The sequence below is a fragment of the Triturus cristatus genome, chromosome 9, assembly GCF_964204655.1.
Source record: "Triturus cristatus chromosome 9, aTriCri1.1, whole genome shotgun sequence".
Taxonomy (NCBI): Eukaryota; Metazoa; Chordata; class Amphibia; order Caudata; family Salamandridae; genus Triturus; species Triturus cristatus.
The window spans coordinates 881,619,829-881,632,044 of record NC_140592.1 but is presented as its reverse complement, the minus strand read 5'-3'; the positions used below and the strand labels follow the sequence as shown (position 1 = coordinate 881,632,044).

At 46.7% G+C, this 12,216-nt stretch overlaps 1 protein-coding gene across 1 annotated transcript in view; it reads left to right on the top strand.

The window, feature by feature from the left end:
• Positions 1–12,216, top strand: part of LOC146799011 (cholesterol 24-hydroxylase-like) — a 475,198-nt gene that overhangs the window by 365,492 nt on the left and 97,490 nt on the right. The window contains exon 12 of the mRNA XM_085626406.1: positions 9,813–9,923. Coding sequence (XP_085482532.1) covers positions 9,813–9,923 — 111 coding nt within the window. The remainder of the gene's footprint in view (positions 1–9,812; positions 9,924–12,216) is intronic.

Here is a 12,216-nt window from a genome sequence, read left to right as displayed (position 1 = left end):
ACTCTTTACATTCCATGATAGGATTGACAATGACTGACTCCCCCTATTATCTAGTTTACTCATCCAAAACACTCACATCTAGACCCGAGTACCCCCAAAAACGACATACCTTTATAATGCCCAATGTTCTGTGTTCGATTGAGCACCTATATTTTTTCATTTTGTCCCATATGCTCCACAGCCTGTGTCTCCCCCCACAGGAAACCTTCCCATCCATCTTCTATGCCATTAATCTTATGTCATGATTCGAGCTAGCATGCAAAGCTAACTGAGCCTTTTAACCTGAATATTTGAAAATTTGCCTTTCTTACACTGGATTGACCAGACTCATTTTTGCAGAATCAACTGATCCACTTCCTCTGGTTCATCTGGTTATCATACATAACTTTAAGCAGAGCAGGGAATTTGACCTGAGCTTTAGCCTCAAGGTCGTTCAACTCATCTATGCGCATCCCCAGCTTCCACTGCATGTCTGCTGTTACTCTAGAAATGTCAGAGCATATCTGGAAGGTGACACCCTTGGCCTGGAGAGACCCTTCCTTGAGAGCAAACCCCAAAGTCTGCTCTTTTACAGAGCGTGACAAAAAGTTCACAAGAATCTTTCTAGGTTTCTTGCCCCCAGGTGCTAATCTAAACAGGTTCTGATGCACCCTCTGGATTTCCTGCAACACATTTATCTGAGAATCGGATGGTAAAACCACCTCCCTCAGTAAATTCATCACAAAAGGTTTGACCCCTCTGGAATATTCAAGGATCACAAATTATTTCTTCTGGCATTATTCTCCAATCTCTTTATTCTGTCCAAAAACTCTTTACTCTTTTGCCTCAATTTCTGCTGTGTTAGCCTCCTCTGTAACACTTAGCTTCTCAACAGCCTTTTCTAGAAACTCTGTATGGGCTGTTAAGCAATCCAACTTCTTCTCAAAGTTCTACACACGTACATAGAATTTGTTTTGGTTAGATTCTGAGACCTCATACCCTTTCCTCATCTCTGCCGATAAAACCAATGCGTTTTTGTGTATGCTGGTCTCCTCACTGTCAGCCTGCCTTGCTTGAACTTCCTCATACCCCTTCTGACATGGGTCTTGAAGCAGGGGTTGATCTGTCAACTCCCTGCCTTTCGTGTCCTAATATTGTCACTATAACTGTTGCCCTCTCTCCTCACAGTGTCCTGTGGTGCCAAACTCTGAAGAGGTTTGAACCTGTTGGTGGTGGCCACCCCCAGAGGCAGTTCTTGATCTGTAACAAGTTCTATGGAATCAGGCCTAGGATCATTTAGCCCCCGTCCCTTACTCCCTTATTCCGGGAGTTCACTCCTTGACCTCTCACTGCTTTTGCTACATTGTCCTTCATCAGGCTATATGCCATCTTTACTTTAAAGAAGGACATGAGGGAAAGGGGTTACAATTAGGGCAGATTTTGTCTTCTACAGCTGTTTACCTTTGTAGTCTCTTCCTGAACATTCACTGCTTTTCCCGCTTATCTTACTTGACCCGAGAGTGCCCAGGAGTTTGCAGTGAGTGTCCTTGGGTTTTCCTGCTTGTTTTAAGTAAGCGGTGCAACTCAATCTCCACCCTTCAACAACACCTTCCTTCATAGAAATATCGAGTGCTTTCCCAGATCTCAGGCTATACCATGCATGCTTCAAACCAAGGTCAATGGGAGTCTCATGGAGCTACTCTCATAGACCACACAAGTGAGGTAGCATTTTTATTAGGACAAGTGGGGGAATGCTGGGTGGTAGATATTGTGTGGATCACTGAGTTTTCCAGACATTTGTGTCACAGAAATGCAAATGTGAGAATTTAGCCAAAGTTTGAGGTTGGCACAGATTTGTGGGTATGAAAATATTGTGGGATCCACACGAGGCACACCATCCTGTTCTCCCCGGGATATCTAGTTTTCAGAAATGTTTGAGTTTGGTAGGTTTGTTTGTGTGGCCACCAAGGCCGGATTCAAACACTGGAGCTACCCAATTGCTGATTTCTCCATATTTAGTTTTGGGTCATTTGGTATCACGGACGCTGGGCTCAGCCACACAAGTGGGGTAACATTTTTATCAAGACAAGTCGGGGAAGGTAGTGTGATAGGCATTTTGTGGATCTTGGTGGTTTCTGGACGTTAATGTTACAGACACATGGCATGATGCCTGGATGAGCTGGCCCCACTCCTCATTTTTTTGGGGGGATATTTGTTTTCTGGGTCTAGTGACCTTTGTGTCCCCCATAGGAAGGTTTTGAGTAAACTCCCTCAATCCACCCCAGGGAGGGAGGTTGGGCAGAAAGACTGTTCCACCTATTCTAGAGTAGGCAAAACAACGCTGTGGGGGCGGCTCATCAGGCATCACGCGTTGCTACCATCCTACAATAGGTGTATCAGTCTTTCTGTCCACCCTGGAGTGGATTATGGGTGTTTATCCAAAATCTGCCCCCGGGGGGACAGAAAGGTGACTACACCAGGAGATAAATATTCTCAAAAATGAAGAAGAGGGGGGTGGGAGCAGCTCACCCAGGCATTGTGCCTTGCTTCCATTCTAGAACAGGTGCATGAGTTTTCCTGCTCCCCTGGACTGGATTGAGGGTTTATACCCAAAATCTTCCTCCTTGATACAGTACGGCCACTAGACACCAGGGGTAAAAATAGTCTCATAAAAGAAAAAGGAATGGGGCAGCTCACCCATGCATGGTGTCTTACCCCTTGGCGCAGCCAGTGCAGGTAAGAGCGTTGGGGCGGGGCCGGCTGGTAACAGCGGTGGGGTGGGGAGGGGGGGAGTAAGTCAACCCTTACCTTGCGCTCGCAATGCAGCGAACGCAAGGTAAGTGGTTTCATTTATTTTTTTATTTTGTTTCCCTATTCCGTCATCTGTTAACTTACTCATGCCCTCGCCCTGTCTCACTGGTCTTACCTGCGCTGGCCACGCCTGCTTAACCCTAGTCCAAAATGTGCACAACAGTTTTTCTGATCCCCTGGGGCAGAATGTAGGTGAACATACTCTAACCCCTTTTTACAGAAAAAAGTCTCTGGAGTCTATTGGGCTTTCTGCCACCAAAACAGGGCAGATTGGTGTTAAAGACCTCTTATCTGCTACCCCGAGAACAGAAAGACCGTTGGGATACTATTGGAGGTGGAGACAGGCCACTCTCACACCTTGTAGCAATAAAAAACTCCCTGGTGTCTGGTAGGCTTTTGGCCCCCCATGGTGGTAGATTGGGGTTAAAGATGTCTTATCTGCCTCCTGGGAGAAGGCAGAAAGTCTGTTATGGTCATTTTAGGGGTGGGGCCAGGCTGGATGCCTGGGTAGGCCTCCCTCACCCATTTCTACACCAAAAACAAATCTCTGATCTCTATTTAGCTTTTTGCCTCCCTGGTGGCAGATTGGAGAAAACAAACTTGCTCTGGGGGATGGGGGTGGGGCCACGAGGCCACTGCGAGGGGGCCACTCACCCCTCTCCTTCAAATGCACACCCAGCTGGGGCAGAACGTGTGTTAGGGGTTATTTGAGGAGGGTGGCGGCTAGGCCCGATACCTAGGACTGCCACCCCACCCATTTGTTGATGTAAAAAACATCCCTGGTGTCTAGTGGGCTAGTTGCCCTGGAGGGGTGGGGCAGAAAGACTTTTGGGCTTGGGGAGCCCTAGTCCATTGCGAGGGGGCAGATCCCCCTTCAAAAAATAGTCCCTGGTGTCTAATGGGTTCATCCCTGCTTGGGGATCGCCCACCTGAGGCTATCCCCAAGCAAGGATCCACTAGAGGAAGGTATCTTTAGAAAGGGGAGATTCTCCCCTTTCCAATGACACCTCCCCATCTGAATCAGTGCTTGGGGTCTGAGATATGCCCACAAGCACCAATGCAGTTAATTTTCTCTGAAATTATGTCTGCTTGCAATGCGTGACGATCCTCATTTCAACAAAACAAAAAACAGCCTTGGTTGCCAGGGAAGCTCTTCCCCAGATCCTGAGGCTAAAAGCAATGTAAGGAAATCCTTCTGGCACTCACACCAGAGGGATTTCCTACTGCAAGTGCTAGCACATGCTGGAGTCTTCCATAGCACCAGTTATCAGGTGCTATGGACGTCTCCAGCGTGTCCATAGCACCTAAGCCGTTAATGAAGAGTGGCCATTCATTAGGAGCAGCCAACTGCCCTTAGTGAAGTGGTCAAAGATATGCAAGAATGGACAGTGCCAGAGAAGCTACACATGTTAAAGACTTGTACAGACCCTCAAAGAGGCAGAAGATACTGAACACTTGTGTGAGTTCGCTGGTATGCGCCCAGATGCACTCCCACCAAAGCATATGCATGGCTCTGTTCAGGATAAAGTGTTTAACGATCATTTTAATGGCTATTGAAAATGGTTGGTGTTGATTGCTTTTCCTGTAGCATGCTTTCCCTTCTTAGAGCACCAAGTGTTTCTATATTGATTGTCTGTTGATTCTTCTTATGGCTGTGTGAACAGCAGAAACCTTTCATAAATAAGTGACCTTGCCATATTTTGCAAAATAGATTTCGATTAGACATCCATATAAGCTGTATGGAGACCTCAGCTTCGCTCAAAGTCATGTGCTGACCCTGCACTTCAGGGAGCAGTTCATAGCACTATACCACTGCAACCTTTTTTTTCAATAGGGGATTTAGAAGAAGAGGCGGAAGGAAACAAAGGAGTTGGAGACATAAAGTATTGACCGTGGGGATAAACAGACAAAATTGTTTGTAAAGAAATAGGTGAAAATAGAAAAGGGAAAGCAGCAGAGGTGTTTTTGATTGAGATGTGTCGAAGGAGAGGAGAGCTGAGAAGGAGGGGATAGATTAAAAAGATGAGGTAGGCTAGAGGGAGAGAAAAGTTTGGGCTAGAGATAGATTGGTAGAATAAGAAACAAAAGGAAATGTGTTGCAATGGCTCCTCACCCTTGCATCTTGGGGTCCTACCTCTCCTGACATCACCCTCGCCACGCCACTACTGTCCGGATCCACACCGCTCCTGCGAACGCGGTGAAGGAGGACTAGCAGTTGACTTTGGCAGACATCTTGGGTGGGGGGAGCGGACAGCGCTCTAGTCACTGATTGGACCGGGCTCATAAATTCGCATGCCAGCGCGAGCGCGCTACACCTGAAGCACTCCTGAGGCGGAAGCCGGGAGGTTCTGTTTTTTAATCTTACTTTTAACCATTGTGTGTATTACTTGCCTGTCTTCTTCCGCGTGCTCCTCACGCTTGCACCTTGGGGTCCTACCTCTCCTGACATCACCCTCGCCATGCCACTACTGTCCGGATCCACACCGCTCCTGCGAACGCGGTGAAGGAGGACTAGCAGTTGACTTTGGCAGACATCTTGGGTGGGGGGAGCGGACAGCGCTCTAGTCACTGATAGGACCGGGCTCATAAATTCGCATGCCAGCGCGAGCGCGCTACACCTGAAGCACTCCTGAGGCGGAAGCCGGGAGGTTCTATTTATAATCTTACTTTTAACCATTGTGTGTATTACTTGCCTGTCTTCTTCCGCGTGCTCCTCACGCTTGCACCTTGGGGTCCTACCTCTTCTGACATCACCCTCGCCACGCCACTACTGTCCGGATCCACACCGCTCCTGCGAACGCGGTGAAGGAGGACTAGCAGTTGACTTTGGCAGACATCTTGGGTGGGGGGAGCGGACAGCGCTCTACTCACTGATAGGACCGGGCTCATAAATTTGCATGCCAGCACGAGCGCGCAGCGGGCAAGCGCAGCGGGCGCGCCACCAGCGCGCCTAAGGCGCGCTAAAGGCAAGCCCATCTGCGCCCGTTCGGGACTAGGGGCCAAGACCCCTGTCTCTCTGCCCTGCCACATAGGGCATTACAGCGCTGATCATCTACTTAGTCTACGCTATACCAGGGAAACAGATTGTCTGCACTCTTTTCACGTGCTGGACCTGCCTGCGGTCTGCCCCTCGTGCAAACACGAGCTCCATACTATCCAGCCACCTGTCAAGAAACTGGACTATAACCTACTACTTTTAAATTGTAGGTCTCTACCCAAACACAGGACTGAAATCGCTCTTATGCTGGAGGAACATAGGCCTGACGTAGCTTTCCTAACAGAAACCTGGCTGACGCCAGATTCCGACCCAGATCTCATATCAGCTCTGCCCTCGGGTTTCCAAATTTTACGGAAGGATCGGTCCGTTGGGAGAGGAGGCGGTCTGGCAATAGTATATAAGGAACAATTTCCTTGTCGATGCACTGTTATCTCTATCCCTGATTGCGAAAGCCTCGCTTTCAGCATCGACTTCTCCCCCAATAACTGCTTTTCAGGTACCCTGATATATCGACCTCCAGGTTCCCCTAAGCAGTTTCACAAGACCCTCCCTTCAGCTCTAGCCGAAGCTGTTACAACGCTCTCGAATTATACATTGCTAGGTGATCTCAATCTTCATTTTGATGCCGCCCATGATCACATCGCCACCGAATTAGCAAACGACCTAGCGGCTTTACAATTGGAGCAGCTGGTCGACTCTGCCACCCACTCCAAGGGCCATCTTTTGGACCCCGTGTTAAGCAATTGTCCTGAGCTTAGGGCTGGGCAACCCATTGGTCTTCCATGGACTGACCATTTTCTTGTCCCTCTCACATGGTCTCTTTGCAAACCACCCCACCTAACCCACAGCGCGAAGAACATTAGAAACTGGGCTAGACTCTCTGTGGAATCCTGGTCCAACAGCCTTGTCAGCTCCCGCCCTCTCCCCAACACGGATCCCGTCACGGCCAATCAGGAGTACGAAGAGTGGATCTCGCACTCTCTGGAGACTATACTCCCTCTTCGTAAAATCACCACGAAACGTTCACAAAAAACCGCCCCCTGGTTCTCCGAGGAACTCAGGATAAAAAAGAGGTTCTGCAGGAAATTAGAAATACGGTGGTGCCTTGATTTTTCCTCAGGTGATAAAACTCTTTACCGAAAGGCGATCAGAGCCTACAAAAATGAGGTCAAACTCGCCCAAGCAACTTATTTTTCCACTCAAATTTTGCGGGCCAAATCAAAACCCAAGGAAATTTTTCAAATAGTAAAGAGTCTCACAAAACCCCCACCGCCCTCAACGCTACCTTGTAAATCGCTAGCTCACTGTAACAACCTGGCAGTCTTCTTCCACCAAAAAGTTCTTCAAATATACTCCTCTTTCTCTGACACCGACTCTCACCTCGCTTCTCAGACACGGCCTTGTCAGGTGCAATCCCCCCATCAACCCATGGCTATCTTGGAATACTTCCCTCTGTTGGAACAGGACTCCCTGGAGTCTCTAGCGCGGCAAGTGAAATCAGGGTCACCTTGTGACCCAGCCCCCCCAGAGGCTATGATCTCAGTAATCCAGGTGATTCTCCCTACCATCAAGAACCTCCTCAATGCCTCTATTACCTCATGCATAGTTCCACCCCTCTGGAAGCAGGCTATGATCCGTGCCTTACTGAAGAAACCCAACCTGGATCCTGGCGACTTTAGCAACTATCGTCCCATTTCCCTGCTCCCTTGGGTGAGTAAGATTCTGGTGAAACACATTAATATACACCTGACGGACTTTCTGGAGACCAACCAGCTGCTGGATGTCACCCAAACAGGTTTCCGACCAAAACATGGGACGGAGACTGCCCTATTGGCAGTAACCGAGGAAACTAGAAGGATCTTGGATCAAGGCGGATCAGTGGCAGTGATCCTCCTTGATCTGAGCGCAGCTTTTGACACGGTTAGCCATGATGTGCTTCTCTGTCGCCTCTCTGAAATGGGAATCTCAGGCAGGGCATTATGCTGGCTTAAATCCTTTCTGAGCAATAGATCCTTTCAGATCTTTGAGGGTGATATTGTCTCCTCTAGCAAACCCCTGAGCTGTGGGGTCCCGCAGGGCTCATCGTTAAGCCCTGCGCTATTCAATATCTATATCCGACCACTGGCTGAGGTTGTTTGTCCGTTTGGGATTAGGATCGTCTCCTATGCGGACGACACTCAGCTAGTGGTATCCCTGGCACAGGAGGACAGCCGCTCCGCGCAAATGGGACTGAGGCAATGTCTGGAGGACGTGAAAGGCTGGATGACGAGATCTTCCCTCAAACTTAATGGGGATAAAACTGAGCTGATGCTCCTGGGCCCCGCCGCTCCAACGTTCTTTGATCCCCTCTGGCCCCCTTGCCTAGGCACTCCGCCTGCACCTAAGGACAATATAAAAAGCCTGGGGGTATGGCTGGACAAAGCCTTAACTTTTGACACCCAGGCTACCAGGCTGTCTGCGACGTGTTTTGGCCTCCTCAGGATGCTCAGAAAAGTGCTCCCACTTTTACCTATGGAGGCCAAGCAAGTTGCGGTTCAAGGCCTGATCCAGTCGCGACTAGACTTTGGCAACTCTCTGTACCTCGGTGCCCCTGACTACACACTTCGTAAGTTGCAGATCGTTCAAAGCTGCGCTGCTCGCACACTATTACAGCTGCCACGGAGATTATCAGCCAAACCTGGACTGAGGAGCCTGCACTGGCTGCCGGTCCGGCAAAGAATCACCTTTAAGGCAATGTGTATTGCCCACCAGGCCTTCTGGGACAAAGGACCGGCAATCTGCCACAATCTTACCACTCAATACCACCCTAGGAAACAACTTCGCTCCGGCCAGGCTTTCCTAGCAATAGTCCCTAGAATCAAGAGAACGAGAGCTGGCGGCAGGTCGTTCTCGTACAACGCCGCCAAGCTGTGGAACCTTCTGCCCCTCCAGTTTAGATCCAATCCCAACTTACCCTCTTTTCGAAAACAACTAAAGACTTTTCTCTTCAGCCCCCAAAATTAACTCTTGCGGACCGGCTCGGATACTCCTACCTCACTCTTCAGGCAGCGCCTGGACGCCTCAGGGCAGCAATTCGCGCTTTATAAATCCACGTTTCATTTAATTTAATTTCATTCATTTCATTCAAACTAAGAAATCAAGCAACTTCAAAGATCTCAGATTTCACACATAATTCAATCATGTGATATGGGCAAATCATTTTTCTCCTATAGCCTTAGATTCCCAATGTCTCAGCATTCACAGAATGTAGCAGATTTTCAGCATTTACTATATAAATAATGAATTCAAGCATTCCATTCATCAGATTTTTGTTCTCCTCAGTGAGATACCCTAAGTGCGACAGTTATGCCCAGATGTGGGTCCCATACTCACTATGGTATAGAACTCATGCTACACTGTACTGACAAGGCTGACATAGGCTGGAACCAATCTGGTGGTGCCTGCGTTCCTGTTTGTAGGACACCTGGTCTGACAGAGTGGTGTGGACTATGACTATTGGATTAGGATCAATGCAGATTTGTATATGGCTGGTTCCTGTCTGAGGAGGGACACTGGGCAAAACAATTATGGACTGCATTGCTTCCAATAGTATTTACCAGGGTCTGAGATTAATTCAAGCAACCCACCCTCACTTTTGTTGTTTATTTCATTTGGGAAAGAAAGTTTATTACACTCCTCAAGGGGCCTTTCCTATTTTGAATTTGCACCCATGTGCCCTGAGTACTTTATTTGCCAGAATACTGGAAGATTAGCCTTTTTCCTGTTGGCATAGAGTGTCAGAGAAGTCCGAAATTGATTGTTCTTTTCATTATGAAATGTGCTGAGAAAATGGGATTTACATGAAAAAGGGTTAACTATATGTTTGAAGCAGCCTTGGAAAAACTTAAAGGAAATGCTGATGTTTTGTATGCATGTGCAGGCAACGATAACAAAGAGATCATTTCCTGAAGATGTGTAGATAATGCATTTTGTTGCATTAAATGCATTGAAGTATTGTAATATATCTTCGTTTCTACCTTCCCAGACTCTCAAAGAAGTGCTGAGGTTGTACCCAACAGCTCCTGGCACTTCACGCTGGTTAGAAGATGAACTAGTCATTGAAGGAATCAGAATCCCTGCTGATGTTCCAATCTTTGTAAGTCCCATCACTCTGTTTTCACAACAAGAGCACTAAACTATAACATCTTAATGAATTTCAACATTTTAAATGTATCCCCTTTAAAGATTTTCAGGCCCTCTGCACACACAATTTTATGTTTTACAGAAGGTCCTCATTTTAAAAATGTATAGTAAATGGTGTAATTGATGGATAATACATTTCTTAAATTTTTTGTGGTGTTCCTTTTAAACATTATGGTCATCAGTTTTAATGAGACAAGGATCCCAGAAACACATCTTAGCTTTCTTAATTATTTTAAATCACTTTCTACTTAATGTAGTCTCTCTGATCATGACACAGTTCGCAAATTTGGCAGAAACTGGTCTGACTTGGAAAATGGTAGTTGTTTCCTGGTGGATTTCTCCTATGCACAGATGTATCCTGGAATAGATAAATGTGTATGTTAGTTAAAAGGCCTCTGCCACAGGCTCACTTTAGCAACCTCCCCCTTAGATGTCTGGTGTAACTGCAAGATTTATAGGTTTACAATGGCAAATGAATTCACCTATTGCTTCAAAAGGTATATTTCACAGCTGCCCTGAGCAATACATTTTGAGACTTTCTACATTGTTTTTTGTTTAGAGGTAATTTTCCTCCTTGCCATGACCAAGTACTTTAACGTTCTGCCTGTTGAAAGTCGTAACCTTCTCATTTGAACGATGGACTATCCAATATTCTTCAAACTGGGCAGTTGCCTATTTAGTTAGACTGCAAATTTATACATTTAGAGAATCTGTCTGTCACTCATCCCCAGAGCATATTCCTCTGTGATCCCTCATTCAACAACTCTCTTCAAAACACTAAATCTCATCCAGAGTATAAAATTGAACTAGATGCTCTCTTTGAAGACCTTTCTCCTAGCAAAGTCCTTCTAGTTCTAGGTTTTAGAAAAAAGTTATCCACGTTAGACCAAGCCTTTCGTCTCCTCCTAATTTACTGGAAGACTGTTGGGGTCGGCGGAGGCAACTTGTATGTTGCCTTTGTCGACCTCAAATCTGCCCTCAATCTACTTCCGCGTAACAGGTTATGGAAGGTTCTAGATGATATGGGCATTCCTTGAAACCTTCTCAGTCTGTTGACTCGTCTTCATGAGGGGAACTTTGCCCAGGGTCATTGGCGAACTCAGGGCCAGGTGACTGAACGCTTTTAATTCAACAAAGGTGTTTGCCAAGGATGTGTGTTGGCGCCTACCTTACTTTCATTAAATATTAGCGATGTCATCTGGCATCTTTCCTCCTATTCAACGGATGCACCATGCCTGGCTGGGGAAAAAACCCTATATTACTTTTCAGGGATGATACTCTGCTGATATCAAAAACTCCTTGTGATTTCCAACATGCGTTAATTTACTTTGAGGATTTTTGTTCTGCCCGGGGTCTTGAAATAAACGCTGTAAAGACAAAGCTCATCACTTTTAACAAACATAGATTGTTTAAAGGCAGGTTATCACTGGGTGGTGCACTTCTCAAAATGGTTGAGGTCTTTATTCATCTGGGTATTACCTTTGCTTTGAATTTTTCCTGGAAACCCCAGATAGAAAATAATGCACAGGTAGTTAAAAGGAATCATTGCAAGATAGCATGGCAGATCCTTCACTAAAATAATTGCTACGGTATTTCAGCTATATGACAGCAAGACTGTCAGTCCTGTTCTTTATGGTGCTGAGTTGTGGGGGCTCTATAAAGTAGACTCGTTGTCTATCTCAGATTCTGGTCAAGTTACCCCAACACCCCACAATTAAACACCTATTGGCGGATATGGGCAAGCGTAACCTGGCAGACAGAGCAAGACTTCTTTCCCTTCGGTTCTGTAGGAGATTGTGGCTACAACCAGAGCTATCTCAGTATGCCCTGGCTCTCAGGGACGTGATGGAGGCAGACAGATTCCACAAAATACTGTGGCTAAAGCAAGTCCAAATGCTATTGCTGGCCATAGGCCTTGGGGATTTTGGGGAAAATATTCATTCTACACAATTGGTGATGGCTAATTTGATAAGGAAACCATACTAGCATTGGGCTGTTTCAAGTGCTGTAAGTGCAAGCCTTGGTCACTCCTTGGTTAGATAAACTTTTGATTTTAAATCCAACACGATTCTGGAACCTTATTGGGATGCCATTACGGCATCCTTAGACTGGAAACTGTATTTTCAATTTAGGGTTGGTACGCTACCCCTTAAAACGTTTACTACATGCTAGGCTTTGGGTAATGGTTCCTTATGCTCCATTTGTAACACCGCCCCAGAAACACTAGGTCATGTCTTGTTTGCCGT